At 36.9% G+C, this 25,123-nt stretch overlaps 1 protein-coding gene across 1 annotated transcript; it reads right to left on the reverse strand.

Moving 5' to 3' along the window:
* Nucleotides 1-4,119: 4,119 nt before the first annotated feature.
* LOC140169254 (receptor-interacting serine/threonine-protein kinase 2-like) lies at nucleotides 4,120-24,889 on the reverse strand. Its single transcript, XM_072192511.1, has 8 exons — nucleotides 24,834-24,889; nucleotides 23,709-24,015; nucleotides 16,204-16,340; nucleotides 14,625-14,686; nucleotides 14,179-14,319; nucleotides 10,766-10,863; nucleotides 4,680-4,794; nucleotides 4,120-4,127 (listed from the first exon to the last, which is right to left on the reverse strand). The coding sequence occupies exons 1-8, from the start codon at nucleotides 24,887-24,889 to the stop codon at nucleotides 4,120-4,122; spliced, it is 924 nt and encodes a 307-aa protein (XP_072048612.1).
* Nucleotides 24,890-25,123: the final 234 nt, after the last annotated feature.

Here is a 25,123-nt window from a genome sequence, read left to right on the forward strand (position 1 = left end):
GCCGCGTTCGGGGAATACTTCGTTTCGACCTATGAAAAGCCGAGTTTCAAAAACTGCAAATGGAACCATCCACGAGCTCAACTTCGACTTCAAAGTAGAATGGAAAAATTCTTCGAGAAAGCTCGATAATCACGATCAACCGCTGGATTTGGAATTTGAAATCCGATAAAATAAAAGAAAGAATGTCTATCTGGGGACCAACGATCAAAACAAAATCAACGTCAATAGCTGGCGAAGATGTAGATCTTTCCGCGTACGTCAAAAAACTGGAGCGCGAATGACCGGAAGGATTAACATGGGAGGAAAAAAATAACGGGGTTGATGGATCCAACCGAGCCACAAGATGCAGCTACTATGGGTTCCGTGACCAGCCTAACCTCATGGTTAAACGACAGAAAAGTTTCGAAGGATGGCGACTCGATGACTGGCGAACTCGCTATGAGCGGCAATAGAGTCACGGGTCTCGGAACTCCCACGGACAACGAGGACGCTGTGACGAAAGAGTACGTAGACCGGCAAATTGGACACGAGCACGATACCAGCTTGCATGTTTTGGGGAGATTCATGGTATGGATGAACGAAGACGGAACGCACTATGTTTCCATCCGAGCCAAAAAAACATCGACTTGGAGAGAGACAAGTTGATCGAAATTAAAAACGGAATGAACAACACTTTCAACGCTAGGCCTATGCAAATTGGCATCCATGCTGGGTTTACGAATTTGCCGAATCCCGGAAAAGATTTGACCCCATGCGACTCACTAGACCTTTAGAAATTTTCTTCAACAACCCACATTTTATTGCTCAGCCTTGGAACCTCTCTTTTTTTTTTTTTTTTTGAGTGAACCCGCCGAACGCCCCAGCGAACGCTTGTTCTTTGACGTTTCAGTCTAATCAGAATTTCTTCATGTACCTAAATATTACTTGGACCGACGACTCGATATCGTTCAAAGTGCTAGATAACGCGCAGCAAACCCTCTTTCCACATCCGTTCAAACGGACACTACGATTATGCATCATGTCTCGATCGAGTACGTTGAAAATAAGCTTTGCTTTTGGATCAACGGGGTTTCAGCAGATGTCTACAGAACTCAAGCCCTGGTAAGTCTCCTTGGAATCAACATGAATTTTGAGCAACTGGGAATACTTAGCTTCTACGAAAAAAATTTAACCAAGCAAGAAATCATACAGCATTTCGTTGAAAACCACATCTCGAATTTTACGGAGCACGAAGTTTTGCTGGACTAACAATTTTACTAATGTGATATAAATAAAATAAGCATGAAGAAACCTAACGCACCGCCACTTTATCCCGATCTTCCTCAGGAAAGCGAAGATCGAGGAGTTGAATTCCGACTAAAAAATATCGAAGAGATTAGGAATTTCTTGGACAACGAGGTTAACGAGAGGGAGAAATTGAGGAGAAAATACAAGGCAGCGTGGAACATGTTCTACAACACGGCTCAAGTTTCCGGGCTCATCGCGGTCGGATCTGGAACAGGGGCTGTGGGGACGCTGGCCAGTGGAATTGGCGCGATCGTGAGCATTCCACTCGGTGGAATCGCCATCGCTGGTGGTCTAGTTAGCGCGGCATGCGTAGCTCTTGGAAAGGCTACCATGAAAAAAATTGAACGGCACGAAAGCGTAAACCGAACGGATGAGCCCAGTTTGAATACGGTAAATGATCTGGTGTCCAAAGCCCTCGAAGACGGACGGGTCAGCAACGAAGACTTCCACCACATTCGGCGAGAGTTGGAAAACTACAGAGGTCACAAGGCTGGAATCAAGCACAGAACCAGAGCGGATCTAATTGAACTTACGGCTGATAGAGAACGTAAAATTCGCACAGAGGCAGAACAGGCTGGATTGGAAAGGGGAAAAAAAGAAGCCCTGGAGAGCCTCCGAGATACTCTGAAGCCATAAACAACATTCTGCCTAAGATAGAATTTAAGTTCGTTTTGTACAAATAACCACGTTTAAATAAAATGGATCTTCCAAATCTAACGGATGACAACTGGGTTGAGAACCTGAAAGCGTACGGAGAGTATCGGAAAGAAATGTGGGATGATGAAAAAAAAACCATGCGGTGTTTGGAGATGGTACTATGACGAGGAAAAAACAAAAATGAAGGCTGAGATGGTGTTTGATGATAATTATCCCACGTATATAACATGTTGGTACAAAAACGGATTAGTAAAAGCTGAAGGTAGATACAAAGACGGCGCACCTAGAGAACCGTGGGAATTTTGTGCTGGACGGGATCCTTTAGTTACTGGATACGCCGCATTTGTAGTAACCTACTTGATTACAACCATTTTAAACTGGGTGTGGTAAACTACGACAAAAAAACCTCTTGTGATTAATAATCACAAGAGGTTTTTTTATTCTACACGACCTACTCATTCTGTCTCTTTAGCATCGTTGTAGGCTTTTAAAATTTCTGTCATGCGTTTAGCTTCCATCCTGATTCTTCTCTCGGGAGAATCCAAAAGAGCACTAGTAAAAATCCAAAATGAAATTATCATCTTTTTATTTCATGAAATTTATCCACAAAACCAAATTTGTCTCGGTAATTTTTTAACGCAATCGTGTCTTTTTTTTCAATCGGTGGTTCATTCGTAACAAAATCTATTAACTTTTCCAATATTTTTATTTCTTCGGTTCTCTCGAGAAAAATCCAGGGAGGTTTTAAACACAATTTCATACTATATCTATTTTTGTACCAATTGACAAAACACAACATTAAGTTAACGGCTTGATGTCTAATCTTTTCTCCGTTGTACCCACTCGTTGCAACAAACAGGTCTTCCAAACTAGTACCATTCCACATGAAAAAATTTCCCTTAGACGCATCTTCTAATTGTTGAAATATTTCATCATCGGAGCATTCAAAATATAGAGAATCAGCCATTTATTTTTCGATAATACAGGACGTGGTCAAGAATTGGTAGTGCTCCATTCTTTGCAGAGTCTGACTATGTTTTCGCGTCCACTCAACGCTGCACTTTCTATCGCGCCGTCAAAATCGGTAGCGCCAGATTCTTTGCAGAGTATGACGATATTTTCGTATCCACCGAATGCGGCACCCCTCATCGCGCCGTCAAAATCGGTAGCGCCAGATTCTTTGCAGAGTATGACGATATTTTCGTATCCACCGAATGCGGCACCCCTCATCGCGCTGTCAAGATCGGTGGCACCCCATTCTATACAGAGCTTGACGATGTTTTCGCGCCCACGTAATGCAGCACACTTCATCGTTTTGTTAAATTCAAGAGCACCGGATTCTTTACAGAGTCTGACAATGTTTTCATTACCGATTATCGCAGCACCTATCATCCCAAGGTCAAAATAAGTAGTTCCCAATTCTTTACAGACTTTATCTATGTTTTTATAACCGTTTGATAAGACGTAAACTGTTTCATCATTATCATTCTTAACAGGGTACCACAACCCCGAGCTAAGTGACTCTGGTGAACCGATTTGTGCCTTTTCATCCATGAATTTTGTAATTTTAGCTAGTGTTTGTAATTGATCCATTTTGTTTTTTATTAATTGGGATTTTCTTAAACCAAAAATTATTTTTTATTAATCGGGGAAAAAATTAAAATAATTTTTGGAAAAATTATTTTAATTTTTTTTTTTGAGGATTTTTGAATTTTGAGATGCAGGGGAATTTTTTCCCCTGCATTTTTTTTGGTTGTAAGGAATTTTTACTGTGTAATCCTGTGTAAATTGTTTTTCTGTGTAATCCTGTGTTGTTATTTTTGTGGAATTTTTCCCTCCCTAAAAAAATGACACTAAGGTTAGGGAGTTCTGTGATTTTACTGTGATTTGAAGAGTGGAGGTTTACACAGCAGTTACACAGCATTTCTGTGATTTTCTGTGTATTTGATGGTTGGGGGCGATTTACACGGAAAATGACAGAAATGCGTCTGGATCCCCCTTTCCCCCCTACTTGTTTGTTTTGGTCTGATCCTTGCTTTATCAATGTACGGACCTCGTTGTGTACATAATATGCCTGGTGTACATGGGACGGAAGACATGCCGAAGGAAATTAGTCGTTAGAAGTGGATATCCAAGCAAATTTATGATCATTGCCTGCACTCTGATGTCCACACATTATTGGACTTTGAATGAAAGAATGAAAAAAGAAAGAAAGAAATGAATACCCAATATTTCATGGTCCCAATATAACCCATTAAATAAGTAAACAATAGCTGAATAAAAATTAATATATGTAAACAATAAATGCTTAACCTTTGTAAACAACTAAGTTGCTTAGACGTTTAACTCGGGATGATTAACGCCGAATTTCGTTGTTTAATATGTCAAAAGTTACAACTTATCTAACGATTGATTAGGTTTTTTAAACCGTGAAGAGAGTTACAACTTTCAACCAATAAACGGGTTACCGCGCCATGTAGTGAACCCGTTGCTTACGATTGCATAAAATTGTTTAAGGATTTCGTATGCGGAAAATAGGAATGTCTTCTTAATTGTGATAACGTATGAATCTTAGTATCTTTTGATATTGACCAATATAAATTTAGCATTAATTCTCATTAATTAGTTGTTAGTTCATTAATAATAAGCATCAAAGCAGCATCGACGGTCGATCCAAAGATCGAACAAATTTGGTTCTGGTGCCTAATACTAATTAAAATTGTAACAAAACCAACCTGTTTTATCTTTAACCGACATATCTTCAAGACTTCCCCAAGGGTCACTGTCAAGACTTCCCCAAGGATCACTGTCCATGCCATCATCTGCAGTACCTCTGGTTTCATCAGCTTCCTGAAAGAGACATGCGTGAAAGTAGTGTAGGGGACATTGCTGAGCGCATCTTTATTGCAGATTTGTTGCATAAAAATGCAATAGATCAAACTGGAATTAATTGCACAATCTATTAAACGGTATATGAAAGTGCAATTTTCCATTTCCTACCAGCATGCTCTGAACCATTTACATTCTATAAATAATAACTTGACAATTAATCCAGCATTATCTATCCCACAGAAAGATAGATTCCAGTTAAAACAAATAACATTTCAAAATTCAAAACTCTACAATGTCACTTTATAGTTCCATTGAATTAAAAATAATGATATCAAAAGATTTCAAAAATAATATTGTTCACTTACAAAAAAAGTTAATTATCACATGCTTAAAATAAATGTATAACAATGTATTGAAAACCACAAAATAATGACAATATTTTCAGTCACGCCTATCACGCCTCCCTGATAATAGGAATTTAATTAGCAACCTGTTATGAGTAGCCATATCATTGCATCTAAATCTAGAGTGTAATTTCAATCATATTTGATAGAATTACCAACATCGGTTGCCCAGAAAAGGATCACGATTTTCAATCGATTGAATACTGATAACACGCAATTTATATAAATAAAAGGAAGGTGTACACAGTTTTGGCTCCCTCTTGCAACAAGACCATGTTATTGTTCAACTCCCAAAAGTGGAACACTTGGTCATCTTAATATGACTTAAACTATAGGCTACTTTATTTGTCATGAAATGACAGATAAATAGTAGTATATTTGATTTGGTCGGGGTTTTGGAATAAATTTACAGACAACACTGGCAGTCTTATTGTCACTAGAAATACACTTTGGCAACTAGCTAAAGCTTCCTGGAAGTATTTAATATGCATTCAACAACTACAGAACCAGTAATGTTGGTAACAAAGCTTCATGTGGGTTATAAGGTCATTCCTCTTTTATTTGTGATCTGCACATATCCCGGCAAATATCTATATTTCCCAGATTACCCAACAAGTTGAACCAGTAGTGGAATTTGTGTTAGAGCAGGCATGTGAGTCAAGTAGTTGCCTGTACTGATAAAATATCTGTCTCCATATTCAATATGTATCGAGGGTCATAATACGCCTAAATGTTAATTCAATAATTTAAAATGACGGCAATCATTTTAACCTCAACACAGTGATGTACACGGGATCATAGTGTTTCACAGGAGGGTCCAATGGGGGGTATAAAGTTTGTTTCAACGGTGGCCTTATCAAGAGGGGGGGCAGGGAAATATTTTTATTCTTACATTACATACCCAGGTATAGTGTTCAGAGGGCCCCACAGTGGGGGATTATGGATATATAAGTTTGTTTCAGAGGTGGCCCAGGATGAAGGGGGGTATAAAATATTTTATTACATTACATAACCCGGTGTTACATGTATTTTACATTTCAAATGTCGCACCTGTTATAATATAAAACATGATAAACATGACTTTATGCACATAACCGGAGGGGGCACTCCAATAGTAAATTGACATGCACATGATGGGCGGTCACAACTTTCAACATTGGGGTCTGGGGGATTTGAGGGAAGATTCTACAAATAAGTTCGTCGGGGGAAGATTCTCAGGGAACATAATTATTATAGGATACACCAAGACACTTATCGTTCCCTTTAAACATTAATTTGAAAATACATCGAGCATCATCAAAAAAACATCAAAATGTTGGTCCAAATTATAACTGGCCTAAATTACATAAAAGGCAAGACCGAAAAATGGCTTTGTGCAGATGGTGTACAATGTACATGAATCAACTTTTTAATTTTAAGTTCCTGTGCCTTATTTCTCCTTGCTTTCGTCTTGGAAGCGTAATAGTCTCTGTAATCTTGATTCGCAAATGTTCGGAAGCATGTCGTTCACTCTCGACGAATATGTCGCTAACCGGCACAGCATTTAATACAGCGTATTATTTATGTTTTTGTTTCATCTTTCTTTGAGTAAAAATCTTGAACTTTATCTTTTTTTATCTTTGATTTTCTTTCTTTAAAATCAAATAAACCAAACATTGCTTTGAAGAAAGTTAAGTTTCACTGTTGACTAGTGAGTTATCTTGGTCTCTTGGGTGTCTTTTGCATCCTCACGCTTTTAGGGAATCTTGGATTACTTTACACCCGATGCTGATGTGCGACTTTGCTCCTTGAGTCGTCGCTCTGAGTCGTTGCTTCTTGCATCGTTGTCCACATCACATCTCACATATGGCTTGCAAACATCCTCGCGTACTGCAAGCTTACAGCTACCGACTAATGCTTACATTCTTCATGTTTAATAGCTAGCATATATTAGAAACATGATTCATATGTTGTGTTAAATGGCGTCACATTTTAAAACACGGTGTCCAATGGCATTCATTACATTGTAAACACAACTCTGTATCAGGAAACATCACAAGTCCATGACTGCATGCCCTGCTGACTTGCTGTGTATCACACTCACTGTCATTTAATTTTTACTACCAAAACAGGAAGTATTTCTTGCTGCATGTCTTAGTGATCACTCTGCTCGGAAAATCTTGATTTCTTCTGTTGACGTATCTTTTCAACAACTTCAAAGTTCTTCAAAGCATGTTCTCATCATCGCCGATTTTCGTTTTGGTTCTTCGAACCTGTCTAGCCGACAGCGCGCAGTCTATAAGTGGCGACACAGCTCGTCACCTCTTATTGGTGATTCGACGAAAGTTTTCCATTTTTATTTTACGCCCACATAATCCATTTCAAAAATGGTATTCTTTTTGTCTTTTTGCGACGTCCACGGCGTTCGGACTCGTCTTATCCTAGGCGGGGGTATCTACAGTGCCAGAAAACCACTACCGACACCATGTAACAAGTCTGGCCTGCTTATGCATATTATACAAGGGGCAGTCAGTATGTTTTAAGAGTTGACTCGTGACGTCATATGTGGATTGTTTTCATGGCATTTCTCAATGATTACATAAACACTGTACCTTTGTCTTTCAAACAACTCTGTAAAAATTATATTTATTTATTTATTTATTTATTTATTTATTTATTTGAACAGACGATTTTGAATCAACGGCACACGTCTAAATTGGCGGTGCGTTCATATAAAAGACAAAAAATACATTTCAAACAATAACAACAATAACTCATAGTAATCAATATAAATATTAAATAATATACAATGTATAAAAGATACACAACCCACTCACGCACACCCCACGCTCTCATCCCTCTCACCCTTACTCACCCCATTCATATCACACATAATATACCCTCACACACATGTACACAAGATCAAACTTATGTAGGTCTATATTACAATAATTACAATCAAAATTATTTACAATCATATGTACAAAGGTAGGCTAAATCAAATCAAATCAAATCAAATCACGCACACCCCACGCTCTCATCCCTCTCACCTTTACTCTCCCACGCCCATATCACACATACATACCCTCACACACATGCACACGAAATCAAACTTATGTAGGCCTATATTACAATAATTACAATCATAACTATTTACAATCATATGTACATAGGTGAATTAAATCAAATCAAATCAAGTTACAAAGTACATTTGATAGGCCTACAGATTTTATCAGCATCATTATTTGTATTAGACCTATAGTGAAACAGATTTGGAATTATTTTGAATTTAAAACTGTATTATTTTACAATCATATTATATATGTACAAGAGAGTCCTATATACATAGGTTTACAATTAAACAAATTAATTATAAAGAACATTTAAACAAATTCCACTAGCATCACTTTATCAGTTAATTTTATATTTCCTTAATAATCGATGATCTATATGTCCACGCACGTTTTAAAAAGGATTTGCAAAATATATCGAAACAATTACCACCTTCTTCCCAACTTACGGGGTACCTAACATGAAACATATTTTTATATCTAAATCACCTGCAATGAATGTTTGCCAAAGGGCCTCTAGATTTCGATCACCGAGGTCACGCTCCAGCTTTAAATACTCTTCAGAACGAATATTATTCAGAGAGCTGCAAGTGAAAAGGAAGTGTCTGAGGTCTTCAATGCTCCTTTACAAAGAGAACAAGATTTGTCCATGCCCTCATTCCATCTATATATTCTGCCATTTAGGGGAAGGATGTTAGAACGTGCTTTAAATTTCAGGTTGGTTCCTTTGAAATCAGTTTCGTCAAGAAGGTACTTTTCCAAAATAAGAGATATCTTGTATTTAACATAATCTGTGAGGGAAGATTTGCTTCTTGCATCTTCACACCATGCATTTTCGTAAACATCTTTGTTGATCTTCTTGAATGTCTTTGCCCATTTTGGATTAAGTGACGAGTTGTAAGTGAAGTGTTGATTCATATTACATTTATCAAGAGCAGTTTTGATACAACTTAACCATTTAAAACGAGTTTGGTTGACATTATGATGATTTAGAGTAAATAAAGTGTTGAAAAGCAGTTTTGGCCATCGGTGCATATCCATTGAACTTAGACGAGCAAAATAAGTTATTTTACAAGATTCTTGGATGGAAGCAACTGATTGCCATCCTAAGTCGCCATAAAGAGCAGCAGTCGGAGTGTTGCGTGGGGCCTTAAGAATATACCGGGCCATTTGTAACTGTAGGTTTTCAATTCTTTTCATATCTGTTTCACCCCCGCATGTCCAAACAGCGCATGCATAATTTATTCACGGAAGAGCAATGGTGCGCCATAAGATATCTCCATAATATACTCTATTAAAGTCATCGTGATTGTTCAAGATCGACTTAATATAACCAATAATAATCATACACATGATTAAGTAACAGCATTAGCATACAATCAATAGACTAGGGACACTGCCAAATCACGCAAAAGGCGGGCCTTTTAAATTACAGCAAAGACACGTGTTTAAAATGTCCGAGAACAGCAAAAGTACAAGGTGCATATGGCTAGTTTTGGGCAGGAATAAACCACTTTCATTAAAATCCATAGTCTAATTAAATTATAGAAAGGTTAACTTAATACGAAGATTTTCAATTGCGATTTTCTCGAAATGCGTGTTTTTCGAGATAGACCAGTATGTGATGCGTCCGACGAATTATGTGTTTTAAATATAAATCCTGGTGTTAAACTTGGGCATGACATTTAGTCTTCTAGTGTAAGAATTGTGATTTTTACAGGCCTGAACGTGGCCTGTGAGCATTTTTTGGGTTAACTTTTTAGCTTTTGAAAGTTATATAATTTAGTTCGCTATGAAAGACCTTTTCCATGCACCTTCTAGAGCAAATTGTACGGGTCTAGTTTTGTCAAAATGTCCGTTTTGATTGCAACATTTTTAACTTTCGACTGTCAATTTTATTGTTCAAAATGAACGCGTAAATATACCAATGGATTGATGATTCTGCATGCCACAATAGAAATGTCGATTATTTCTGCTGGTTGTGTTCGAAATAAGTACCGAGTTAGACATTTTAGCAGTCGGAAGTAAAAAGAAACCTGGAAATTCTGACAATACTATAAACTATAATATATAGACATGTACGAAATAGAAAACCGCCTGACCGACCGACCCCACTTGACGGACCGCCCGCCCGCCCGCCCGTAGAACTGGGATTTTCTTTTTGTCGCCTTATGAAGCTTTTTAAATTAGTTTAAAAACGCTTAAAGGTTAATACAGAAAAATGAGCCGAATTCATTTCTTTAAAAAACACAAATCTTACGTGTCTAGTTTAAACACTAGGAATTGTTGTTTTAACAGCAATACTTCTGGATATACTTAGGATATCTAAGCACTATGGTTTATCTGACATTACTGAAAAACCAATATTTGACCAAGAAACTTAACGTCTAAGCAAAATCGTGAATCAGCATTGTGTTGATTCCAACACGTATCGATCGACTTCCAGCACAACAAAGTATAACAATTAGAGAGGGTTCAGTAACGTTCCGAGTGAATGAATCATCTACGTTTGTTTTATTTATGTTTGCCACTTACTTGAACAAGATCCATTTGTTCTGATATCGCTCTATCTGCTTTACGCAGCCCACGCTCATAATAGTCTTCAAACAGCTCCGTAACATAACGTAAAATATCTGTAGAATCATAATTTGCATAAATATTTTTACACATCTATACAGCATTGAGTGTGTTTGGTCTTTAAACAACTAGAGGGCCCTATATTTGTGCACAAATACGGCTATACCCGCATGTTATCGGTGTACCCAAACTTATAGTCCTTATTTGCTGAGGACTTAAAATAAAGAAATTGTAAAAGGTCGCCCAGTTGGGCGGAAAATGTGTAAAAAGCGAAAGACCAAGTCACAAGCTTTAATTTAATGTAGGTTGCACTCTCGTACCACTTAAAATAAAGGATTTCTAAAGAAAGTCGCCCAATTGGGCGAAAATATGTGTAAATTGGGAAACTGGGGCGCATAATATGTTACATATGGGGCTCATATATATTTACATATCTATATAATAATACACTATCCTCTATAGATCTGTTTGTAGGTTTGTAGATTTGTCTATAGATTTGTCTGAGGCCGTCGTAGGTTGTACGGGGTCAGTTGTGTAGTTCTGTCCTGGCAAGAAGTTCATGTTCGTTAAGTCATCCGACCCCTGGGTCCCCTCCCAGAGGAGTCGTCTCTCTTACTCTACATAGGTTGCTGTTGTCAGTTTCTCTTATTCACAGTGAGGCTATGCAATTTGATAGATTGAAATTCACAATATGCAGTTTGATTAGGGGAAAGCTATTCCCGAGGGAGTATGTAAATTAAATGGAACATCCATTTCAGAGGGAGTTTGTGAATTAAATGGAACAGCCTATTTTGTGGCCATTTCGGAGGGAGTATGTAAATTAAATGGAACAACCAATGGGTATGTAATTTAACTGGAACAGCGATAACGTTGATGTCATCTATATTATAATTACGCTGTTCTCTGTGGATCTGTTTAGTCCTACGTGTATGGGCCATGGGGTGGGTATTAGCAACAATATAATTATTCTCAGGTGCAATCTGTGTACAAACTCTGAGCCCTGAAGCTGCTTTATTTGATGAGACACGACCGACCCTTTGTTTTAACATTTGGGATCCTGGGGCCCAAAGTATTTGACTTTATGAGGTTCATGAACATATTGAAGTATAATTCTCAGATGCTCTCGGTAGACTCAAGCTGCGCACTGTAGCTGCTTTATTTACTGAGTACCGGCCGGCCCTATGTTTTAGCGTTTGGGGCCCTGGGCCCACATTATGTGACATATGGGGCTGATATGTTCATATAACAAAATAATTATGAGGTGGAACCTGTGTACAATCTCTGAGCCCTGAAGCTGTTTTATTTGACGAGAAACAGCCGGCCCTTTGTTTTAACATTTGGGGCCCTGGGGCCTATGATATTTGACTTATGGGGCTCATGCACATATGTTGAAGTATAATTCTTAGCTGCTATCAGTAGATTCGAGCTGGGTATTGTAGCTGCTTTATTTACTGAGTAACGGCCAGCCCTATGTTTTAGCATTTGGGGCCCTGAGGCCCATATTATGTGACACACGGGGCTCATATATACATATAACAATATAATGCTTAAGACCTATTAGTATACCAAATCTGAACCCTGTAGCTACTTTATTTGCTGAGAAACGGTCGACCCTTTGTTTTAAGATTTGGGCCTCCGGGGCCCCTAGCCTTGAAAATCTGGGGCCAAAAATGGCAAGAGGTACATCTACAACTTAGGGCTCATACATGTGCCACATATGAGCTCTAGTGCCCTTGTAGTGTTAGAGCTAGCCTTGTCAACCTGTTGCCCCTTATTTTAAAATTTGGGGCCCTGGGGCCCATAGTATATGACATGTGGGGCTCATGTATACTTGTATTTATAGAGTACTTCTGGGGCTATCAGTGTACCAACTCAGGGCCCTGAGGCTGCTTCATTTGATGAGAAACGGCATGCTTTGTGTTTTTACCTTTAACCTCTGGGGCCAAGATAGGCAAAAGGCACATCTACGGGGTAGGGTCCATAAGTGTACCACATATGGGGCCCTTGTAGTTTTATCGCTAGCCATGACCAAAGGAAGAGGAGGAGAAACCACAGGATGGGAAGATACCCTGCATGCTCTGCATGCGGGTATAATTTGCTCAAACATTCATGACGTGGGACTGGCATTTTATGAATGTGTCTGAATATATTCGTCGATGCTCATGCATACCTATAGTTGATGAACAGGCTGTGTTGAAGAACATATCTTCAGCAGTGCTTCTGAAGCTGGAAACTTCCAGGTGTTTTTCATCACACTCAAAATACTGTACGTGCTTATAGGCCTTGGATACAAGGTCCTCTTAATAAGTACTTATGTGATTCTTCAACTCAAATCGCGTATGAAGACTCACCTTTTTAAATCTGTGTATGGCACTTAATAACAACTCTTGCCGATGTCTTCCGCTTGTCTGTTGCAGCTCCTGTTTTTTGAACTTGTTTTAATTGTGTATATTATTATATTGGTAGTATATATTTGCTTACCAACTTTTTAAATCTAAAATTGCTGTTTTTAAAATTACTGTTGATGATTTTTAAATCTTGCCATGCTGTTAATGCTTTCAATCCACTGTTTCATTCCTTTTGTGTCATTTGCTCGTTTCCTGAGGCTGTTGGTTTTAAAATCATTATCGTTTATTTTGTTTGCTGTTTTATATTTTGCTCTTTCATGCTTTTTGTAGTGTAAGTTTTACACTTAAAAGTGTAATTAAGTTGTTCAGCGCATAGTGACCTTTTAGTTTTATGCGCTTTATAAACGCATTTTATTATTATTATTATTATTATCTTACATTATCAATTTTAGCGTTTTCTTCTAAGCTCTGATTTAATGAAAACTCCATGTCAATACGACCTTTGGTTACAAAGTGACAACAATTTGAACACCGGTACATTAAAAAAAAAGAAACGTTGAAAATCAAGTTTAATTGAGTCATTTTTAGAACATTTATGTAAATACATATTTAACTTAGCAACGATACCTTTGGTTTAAGATATAAGAAATTTGGCATAACAAAACGCTAAATCCGAATCCGAGCTTTTGGAATAATTTTACGATTTTTGACAATTATCGAAGATGGATGGGGTCACTTTTTTAACATTTTCCCTTCATGATAGCTTGAAAAAATATTTTCATGTGAAAGAAGATTTTTTTTCTTCCATTTTTGAAAAAAAGGTAATTTTGATTTTCCACTCCTATGCACATTGTTTGGCCCATATCTCAAAACTAGGATTGCCGAGTTCCAACTGATTTTGCTTGATCGCATCATATATGAAACAAATGACTGCAATTATGAAACAATTCGTGGACCGTCTCTTGGTCTGTGTCTCTTCAAGTTCATCTAAATGCAATAAAAAGCCATATTTTTATACTTTACCTTTGAATATTGGTCTTTGCTTTGGTTCACCAACCCAGCACTTTCTGATAATATCTATGAGTTCTGCTGGAGCATCTGGAGGGATGGCTTCTAAGTTTGGACGGTTTCCTCCAAGAACCCATACGGCAATCGGAGCGTTCCCTAAAAATGTTATACATAGTAATCCAATATTACAAATGTGACAAAACTTCAGGTTGGAAGAAAAAAAGATTAAAGCTTTCGATATAATATTATCTTCAATGTGTTACTAATTATTTCATAATTCTAAGATCGTACATTAAGGCATTAACACTAATTGACCTGCATCCGTTAATATACGGTAACATTTATACATCACTTTTCGCTTGCAGCATTTGTGCCAACTACAAATGATATTTAAGGACTGTATTAAAACAATAACCAATTAAGAACAAAACTGGAGCATTTGATCACAATTATATACTTACAGTTCTCTAGTTGAGGCCACGCATCACTTCCACTGGCAAGTTCATATGTGGTAATGGCAAACCTGAAGTTAAAGTTAACATAAAGAAGAACTTAGGTTACTACTGTGATATGAAAAACAACCAAGCATACTATATAGTCATTTTCCCCTCTATCCCATCATGCATTATTCCTGGGGGTACTTCCGCTGCATTCCGCCCGTCACAAAATGCATCATGCTCTGGCGGTGTAAAGTTCTGTTCATTATACAGATATTTTGGCAGACACTTAAACTCTTTATAAGATGAAAACTAAAAACCGGGCACACATGTTTACAATGGGACATTGTCGGAACAAGTTTCAGAAAGTTTCGCGAACAAATATATTTTACACAGATGTTCTATCAATCGATCTGTAAATAATTATATATTTGTGGCATTGGTTTTTATTTATCCAAATATAGATTCAGTATACCAATATTAAGACAAAGTAATCGAAAAAATAACATTTGCAACTGATGGTCATGACCGTCTGTTGCACACGATCTTTGAGGTTGATGCACTACGTCACACCTCCTTGGAACAGTGCATGACGGGATACAAGTGAAATAATAATATATAATAATAAAAACGCATTTATGGGGCGCCTTATGCCAGAACTGACCTCAAGGCGCCTTTCAATGAGATCCTAAACTACAAATAAAATATCTTAAAAGTACTATCTTAGGCTACAACAATGAAAAGGTATGATAATAAACTTTCACTTTCTATTAAGGGATGTGGTATGAGAGTTTGGACAGTAACTTTATGGGACATGAGAGCACATCAAACATATCGAATTGCATTCTGAATACGAAGAATGTCCTTCTGATATCAAATAATTTAGATTTTTTGAAATTCGCGATATAACACACATTTTATGGCAACTGATAAGTACTTAAAGTGTATGTAGCTGGGATGAAAAACCGACGATCAATTGAAAAGTTTGACCTTTCGTATTGAAGATATGGAACACCAAAAAAAAAAGGTCTTTAGGGCAACATGCGGAACTAATAAATAATCAACTCGCATGTAATCGAAGATCGTAAAAGATAATCTGATAACAATAGCTATCAAGTATCCGTTTCCAGTCCCTTTGCACGGTCCCTGATGAAAGCTTGTCACTGTTCTATTGTTAATGACCCTGCTGAGATGGGAATTGTTTATTTAGTCAACCAGAAAATTTAAAAGCTTAACAAAATAGTTTGACAACTGCAACAATAGATTAAAGCCATCAATTACAGGGCTTCAACCTCTAATGTTGAGCTTTTTGCTTATAACTCCAGTCTGATTTGTCGTATGTATGCCATAATGTCCAACTATACATTTTCTGAATCCTTGTGACCTGAGGAATGCCCAGGAGGAATGTTGTAATGTTTTGATCCCTGTATACCTTTGACCTCATATTTCTTTTATTACTTTTTCGGGTCAAATATATAATGAGTTGCTTCAGAAAGCATATTAATGACTAAAACTATAAAGTAGGCCACTTGTTATCATATAATTCTTTAAACCCTCAAATAAAATAATGACAAAGATGGCAAAACCATTTTGATAATCTTACGAGTATACATCAACGAATTCATCTGGTTGTGTCATTCTAGGGCTAAAGGCTTCAGGTGGCATGTGAGTTAGTGTTCCAGCAGATCCTGCATTTTGAAGGGATGACTTCCGGCTGATTGCTAGACCCATGTCTCCAATCTGTTGACGAAATTAAAGGAATACTAAGATCGTGTTTATGTTTAGCAGAGTGTTTAGGCCTACCTCAGACAAATTCAAGAGGTATAAAAATACACCGAAATGCTTGTGCATGCATGGGAGGCAATGGGGGGGGGGGGGGGCTGGAGATTCCTATCCACAGTTGTTGGCAAGTTAGAAAGTTAAGTTGTTGTCTTTTAAAATAGAATTTACGCCGACGTGATAGTAGTTTAGATGAAAGCATTTCATCTCATTTCAGGACATTTCAACATATTAAGTTGAGCTTGCTGAACGAATATGGACGCATTTTAATGTATATAGTTCAAATCGAAATCGATAATTGTGTGAATTAAATAATATTATATGTGACGTGTCATGTCAAAAGGAGGCACTTTTGGGCAGGTTATCAAGTTTTGAGGTTTTTACATATCTTATATATGGAGATATTTTGCTCCACAACGCCGTTTTCCCCAATGAAATCGGACATTCATAAGCGAAGATATTGAGTTCGAAAGTTGTGGTATTATAAAATAATTGGAAATTGAGATATCGGCCTTTAAAAATATTATTGACAGTGTTGAGAGTAGGAATTACCTTGAAAATGTCTCAAAAAATACAAGATGCCAGTTATATTCCGGACTGAAACTATCTGACAATATTTTAAACATTAATAACATTACAAATGCGCAACAAACCAAAATTGTGAAAAAATCACCCCCGGGCAGATTTTTGGCTATTTCTCCATTAACGATTCTGCCCAAAAGTGTCTCCTTTTGACATGACACGTAGCATATATTCTGGAATGCCCATATTCTAACTCTTCTATTTCATCATCTTGTTTATCAGAGTAAATATTAAATCCCCGATTTGAAAAGGAAACAGATTTACAGGCTTAAAGAATATTTGACAACTTCTTTCTTTCATTCTTAAGTTATTAAATATTGGTCAAAGCATGTTCTGTTTCTAAGTGATGACTTATTTGTGACGTGTCATGCCATAAACAGACACTTTTAGACAGGTTATCAATTTTGAGGTTTTTACATATCTTAAATATAGAGATATTTTGCTCCACAACGCCGTTTTCCCCCAATGAAATCGTACATTCCTAAGCGAAGATATTGAGTTCGTAATTTATGGTATTATAAAATTTGAAATTCAGATATCGGCCTTTACGAATATTATTAACAATGTTGAGAGTAGGAATTACCTTGAAAAATGTCTCAAAAAATCCAAGAAGCCAGTTAACTTTAGGTCTGAAACTACATGTTTCAGACAATATTTTAAACATTAAGAACATCACAAATTCGCAACAAACCCAAATTGTGAAGAAAAAAAACCCGGGCAGATTTCTGGCTATTTATCCATTAACGATCCTACCCTAAAGTGTCTTCTTTCGATATTCCATGTCACATTTATCTCTTTTGCTTTATACCGGGTGTCCCAAAAGTCTCTTAACATTGTGAATTTGCCATAACTTGCGTTGGGCTAATAGTGTTGTTACAAAAATTGCACAGTATGTAGATAATTCTTTTAGAAATGTTATGATACCAAACATACCTATGTGGTCATGACCCTTTGGCATGAAATTAATGGATATCTACCGCAGGGTTTTCTTTAACGCACAAAACACGCGTATTTACGCGTTCAGGTACTTTGCGAACCCCTTCAAATCCAAAGTCCCAAAGTCCAACACGTACAAAATCTTGAAAACGTACGCGTTCAAATATTGCAAGATTTGACTAGAGAAACACCCGATATTGTGCATTTATTTTCTCGGCTTTTGACATTTAGGACCTACTCCCGATATGGAGGGTCCATCACATTTTGTCAGCATCGATCCATGCATGTTTTAGTGATTGGGAGTCTATATAGTGTCAGTTTGAAATTTGGCAAATTGAGTTCGGGTCCTTTTTTCTGTTTAAATGATGCACCAAATGGCTTCAATTGGACTTTAATTTTGAAAAATGTTCCCTCTCGGGGGAAACACCCCTCAGACACCCCAATGCGTAGTGGATAAACAAGTCCCATTTTCGCTTCTGCTTTCGACATTTGAAAAATTAGGCTCTATGTTGAACACAGTTTATGGGCCTACAAGAATAGGGAAAACTTGCAAACGAAAGGCTTCATGGACCGTCATTTCACCAATTTTTGGCTTTTCCAAACTTTTTGAACTAAAATTTTACACATTAATAGTGCCAAAATGGTTTACCAAATCGCTTAAATTAGGTCTTCATTTTGCAAAAGTGTTTTTTTACTTCTTAGAGCATTTTTTACAATTTATTATTTTCGTCTAAAATTGCCCCCCCCCCTTCTGACTGCTCTAGATCCACCACTACTCCAAAAACACACACATTGTTAAAAATGTCTTCAAAAATAATATTATAAAAATACCCCTTGGGCAATGTTTTTGACCCCTTCAGAGGAAAAATTCACAATTGAAAGGGTCCAAAAAATTTGAAAATACCCCTTCAGTAAAATGCTAAAAGAAAACCCTGATACCGTACCGTAAAACCCATTTTTATAAATTTGAGACGTGAACACGATATAACGTGTTATCATTTTAAAATCTGTTTTGTTTAATTTGGCTGTGTTTGTTTGATTGTTTGTTTGTTTATTTTCAATGCGTAATCTTCATTTTCTGTTTTATCTGGGTTTTATATGGAAACTGCTTAAGATCTTTTCTGAGGATTCGATGAACAGTTGTACGCTGTACGTTGTTCTCCATTGAAAGTCGATTTACTGATCGCCTTGGGCTTTTCGCCACCGCTCTTCGTATGACATCAATGTTTGTAGCCGATCTTCCTGTTCTTCCACGTCCTGCCCTAAGTAGATCATGAACAGATCCAGTTGATAGGAATTTCAGCACTAGTTGCTGGATTGTATTTCGGCTGGGTAGTGCATAATTTACATTAAAATGTTCCTTAAGGGCTGGGGTATGAACGTTTGGACAGTATTTATTTTGGGACATCAGAGCACATCAGACATATCGAATTGCATTCTGAATACGAAGAATGTCATTCTGATATCAAATAATTTTGATTGTTTGAAATTCGCAATTTGATACACATTTTATGGCAAATCATTAAAATTGATATTTTGATATTTAACAGTACTTGAAGTAAACTTTATAAATCTGATGATTTATACTTAAAGTGTATGTAGGTGGGATGAAAAGCCGACGATCAATTGAAAATTTTGACCTTTCGTATTGAAGATATGGATTTTTTTTCAAAACACCAAAAAAAATTAGGTCCATTGGGAAAAAAATCCATATCTTCAAAATGAAAGGTCAAAATTTTCAATTGACCGTCGGCTTTTCCTCCCTGCTACCTACACTTTAAGAATATATCATTAGATTTATATAATTTACTTCGAGGACTGTTATATATCAAAATTTAAAAAATATCAAATTTTTATAATTTGTCATAAAATTTGTATTATATTGTGATTTTCAAAAAATGAAAAATATTTGATATCAGAAAGACATGCTTCGTATTCAGAATGCAATTCGATAGGTCCGAGGTGCTCTCATGTCCCACAAAAAATACTGTCGAAACACAATAAACGCTCATTTTAGATCCCGTATAGGTCTGTCACACTACGACGGACTGGATCAACGTACATCACCGAATACAAAAATATTTTATTCGGTGGAAAAATCACCAGTCCGGCAGAAGATTCGGTGGGATTTTGGGTCCGATTCCCGTTCGTCTCTCTATGCGTTGTGGCCGCTAATAATCCTGCAGGCGTCTTATATCTGATCGTTCAACGTCCGACAAATGACCGGATTTGAGGGTCCGATTCCCGTTCGTTTCTCTATGCGTTGTGGCCGCTACTAATCCTGCAGGCGTCTTATATTCGATCGTTCAACGTCCGACAAATGACCGGATTTGGGGGTCAACGTCCGACAAATGACCGGATTTAGGGGTCCGATTCCCGTTCGTCTCTCTATGCGTTGTGGCTGCTAATAATCCTGCAGGCGTCTTATATTCAATCGTTCAACGTCCGACTAATGACCGGCGAATCCGTCGCATGTGGCACCAACAGGGACGTCCACCCTATCAGAAAAGTGGGGGAGGAGAGGGTGTTTGAGAGGGTTTTTGACCCTTAGAGGCAGTGACGTAGCAAGCACTTTTTCAGAGGGTGAACAAAGTGGGGAAAGACAACTTTAAGGGGGAAAACTTTGACGAAAATGGTCAAATATTGGCTAATAAGTACAAAAGGGCTACAAATCTTATATATCAGGGCAACCAGCGTCCGGGGGCAATAGAGGTGAGAAACCTTTGGACAATGAAGGCCCAATTGAAGCCATTTGTTATTTTTTTTGGATCAATTTTAGCACTATTATTGGGTACTATTTTAAACAGCCGCAAATTGGTGAAACGAAAGCCTAATTGAAGCCATTGAAAAATTTTCACCATTATTGTATAATATAAACAATATTGTTTTAAAAATAACACGTGGATGTCCATAGCAGAAGCAAAAAGGAAGACTTGTCCATTTTTCAAAATGAAGGTCCAATTGAAGCCATTTGCATGGGGACTGTAGGGCCTATTTACATTATTAGGTCTAGGCCTATTGTGTAAAAATTTAGTTTTAAAAATGGAAAATTTGGAAAATTGTTTTTGGTGCATCATTTTTACACTATTATTGCCTTAAACATGTTAAACAAAAAACAAAGAAGGCCCGAACTGAATTTTCAAAATTTAAAATGTTACACTGGTCCGCTGACACTTAGATATAAGACTTCAGACTCGTAATTTCAGGTAAAGCATGCATGGATTGATATGTTAAAGTCAGTAATAGACCGTCTTAAATACTGACTTTGGTGACAACATGTCACGGGCCCTACATATCGACGGGCCGGCAGTAATTTTCACAGGCTTTTGGGCCAAGTTTTGTGCATGCACAAAACTTGAAACGGAGTGTCGACGGACTAAAAAAGCATCACCTAACACGAAACGCATTTGGCGGATAATAGCAGGACATATGAAGAACATAAAACGAACATTGACGAACACTAACGGATTTGCTAAAATACCGTCCGTTTCTTGTACGGAAGACCGATCCGGTGTAGTGTGACACTAAGACGGACTGGATCAACGTACATCACACCGAATATTTGGGGGGTGAAGGCCTCACAGGAACGTGTTTGCAACGAACACGGGCCGAGTGCAACGAACAAAGAACGAACATGAACGAAAGGAGAGCGAACAAACTCCGGCAATATGCAGCACCATACGAACACACATCGGATAAATACCGAACATGTGTATTCGGTACACTCCGTTTCAAGTTTTGTGCATGCACAAACTTGCCGACGGACTTAACGATCATCACCTAACACGAAACGCATTTGGCGGATGATAGCAGGACATAAAAAGAACATAAAACGATCATTGACGAACAACAACGGATTTACTAAAATACCATCCGTTTCTTGTACGGAAGACCTATTCGGTGTAGTGTGACAGACCTATAAAACATTGCTTCAGTGAGTTTGTCCGACTTTGTCTCGGCAAAGAACCATACGACCTGAATCCGTTGATCTATAGGAAATTCATCTTCACTTCAACTGTTTTAAAGTAAAGTTTAATATTGTCAATATATCCTAATTATAATCTAAAACAGCAGTCACGCTTACGCTAAGCCATGTAATCCATGAATGTTCATACCTAAATGTAGCGTGTGCAGTGAGTGAACCAACTCTATTGTTCAGGGAAGCACATCATTTCATGTTCTTGAACAAAGAACACATGAGCTTGCCTTTGTGGGTTTGATACACACATATGTACAGTCGCACAGTAAGGTCAATTAGGGTTTGGCTTAGGGTATGTGAACACTATACTCATCGGGCAAAAATGGGTTAACAAAAAAATGTTGTTTTAAAGCTAGGCGCAATGGGCTACAATGTGGTATTTAGATATATCAGCTGAAATTTGGCGAAGTTGTGAAAAACGCTGTTCAAAATGATCCAAACATCCTGAACTCTCCCTTAAACCCATAATGTACGATCTTATAATATGAAATTGGTTTACAAATCCGAGTTTTTGGCATATTTGCAATGTTTACACATGTCCCAACTTGCACCTTAAAGGAATCGGTCAAATTTGTCGTGTTTGTAGGTCAACAGAGCAAGGTTCGACATAAAATCATAATTCTTTTATGTCCTCAGAACTGCATGTTAAACGTCCAAAATACCCAGCAGGGTTTCTTTCACTTTACATTTTTATTTTAGCTCAAAATGGACAGAAACCCTTCCCGATAAATATTACTATTATAGGTTTTCTCAGTTAATTAAACAGATTTTTCGTTATATTTATTATCCTGTTTTAAGTTTGAATTCGTCCATAAAATTTGGAATTGTCTGTTTGTGTACTTAAATTTCGTCTTTGGTCAAATATATTCAGAATGAAGAAAATTTCTTTCTTTCTTTCTTTCTTTCTTTCTTGCTTTCTTTCTTTCTTTCTTTCTTTCTTTTTTTCATTCTTTCTTCTTTCTTTCTATTATATATATTCCATATTTCTTTATTTCATTTTCTTTCTTTCTATATCATTATATAATATCATACTCAATGACGGGATGGGACCTTGGACAAATAAAGAGGATCTTGACAGGAAGGTTCTCTTGGCTGCTCTTGTTATAAACTTTGCCTCACAGTCCATATTTGATGTAATTTGATGGATTTGTTATTAAAAGGGTCAGAATTCAATAACAAATTTAAAATTTGAAGGAAATCATACATTAAGACTTTTTTTAAATGATTGTCACATATAAAGGAATTGAATGAGGCAGAGGATAAATTTCGGGGTCTTGGACTAAATCATCACACAAGTGCTCTATTGTCATGATTGTTGGCACACCCAGGTTAATGAAAGCAACTTTGACATTCGGCTCTCCAGTTTTTTTACTTTTCATCAAGCATAGTTACACTAATTTCACTGGACTATCAGAGCGGCTAAAGTGTGCTAATTAAATTTTCTGTAATTGTCTGAGCAATTTATTATCATCTACTATTCTATTGCATATGCTATTGCGGATTATTTCCATATGTTAATTGTGCACGAAGTAGCATGAGCTCTGTTTTGTGACTGTTTTCTAAATAAGCTTAATTTTACCAAATTTGGCATTGATCATAAAGTTCACATTATATTCTGTTACTGTGTGAAACAAGAAGTTTTTTTTACGAAATAAAGATGCAATATTTAGAATTTGGCTCAGACAATCAAGGAACATAATGTCGGTATACTCTTGCATACTAATGGCTGGGTCATATTTTCAAAGCACTAACAATTGTACCATTTTCAGGTGCTTGTAAAACCTTGTAAAAATCTATTACATTTTCATTATGAGTAATTATATCTAGCCTACCTTAACTTCAAACCCATTGCCCACAAGTACATCTTCTAGTTTCAGATCGCTTCGAACTATCGGTGGATTTAGGTTGTGGAGATAAGTCATGCCGAATGCTATTTCTTGAACCATTTTGACTTTTCTCGCCCAACAGTCACACTTCATGTACTTCCTCTGAAATTCCTTCAGCGATCCGTTCTCAAAGTACTCCATGATGATGCCATGACCATCATGGTTTTTCAATAAACCCATGATGGTAACGAAATATGGAGACGATGCCACTCGCAACATCATATTGGCTTCTTTTAGAATATCTTTGGTAGGGCTGTTTAACATTAAGTAAACATAAACATATAATTTTAATAAAATAAATCAGAAGTATGCACATAGCCGCTTCCGCCAAACATTTGACAAACATTTAGCGATCACAAACGTTTGCCAAACGTTTATGATATACATTTGCCAAAATGCTCATTTTTGGCCCAAAATCCCCAAAACGGTTTTTTGGCCCACTTTTTTTTTGTGCAACGTAAAACTACAAATCACATTTTGAGTTTGACTAAAAATCAATTTTGACCAAAAATCACATTTAAACCGAAAATAAAATCACATTTTTAACCCCAAAATCACATTTTTAAAAAAGAAATTTTGACCAAAAATTTAAAAAATCATAATTTTGGCCAAAAGTCATAAATAATAAACATTAATTTCAAAACGTATGGCAAACATTTGTAATACAAATAAAAGATGATTAAAATAAAATGTTTGAAAAAATTGTGCTCCATAAACATTTGACAAACGTTTTTAAAAAAATGTTAAATTAGTGTGTGGCTCCTTATCCGTTTATAATTATACCGTTTGACTATACACGTTTGACAAACGTTTGCACAAACAGATGTGTATACGTACACTAGCTTGAGTGTTATAATTTTGAAATACTATTACTGTAGTGCATATCTAATATATAATATTTTGAATCAGAATTTCTTCTAAATTATCCTTTTCTTCGGTTTTGTTTTGTGCGTGTGTGTTCAAGACTCGATATACTCTGGTTCAACAGCCTCAACAAGTTTCACGACCAAGCATATACCAAGGCGAAGCGGCATGATGATGATGTGCACAAGAGCCTGCGTTGCGACTTACTTCACTAATATTCCTCCACTTCTGACAATCGGTACCTTCTCCCCAACTTTTGTCATAATACCGCCAATGTTAATAGGAAATTGTAAGTACGTTACAGTGACTATATTAGAGACATTGCGATTTTTCAAACGCAACACGTAGAACATACGTTTTTACGTACGTTATTACGGTGTTAAATATTGCTAGTCTCGGTTCCAAACTGGATTGTGCTCATTCGTTACGAGAAAGAGTCAGCTTGAATAAAGACTATAATATTTGATCTAATCTAATCTAGGACGATAGAGGGCATA

This window comes from Amphiura filiformis, chromosome 14 (genome assembly GCF_039555335.1).
Source record: "Amphiura filiformis chromosome 14, Afil_fr2py, whole genome shotgun sequence".
Lineage (NCBI taxonomy): Eukaryota > Metazoa > Echinodermata > Ophiuroidea > Amphilepidida > Amphiuridae > Amphiura > Amphiura filiformis.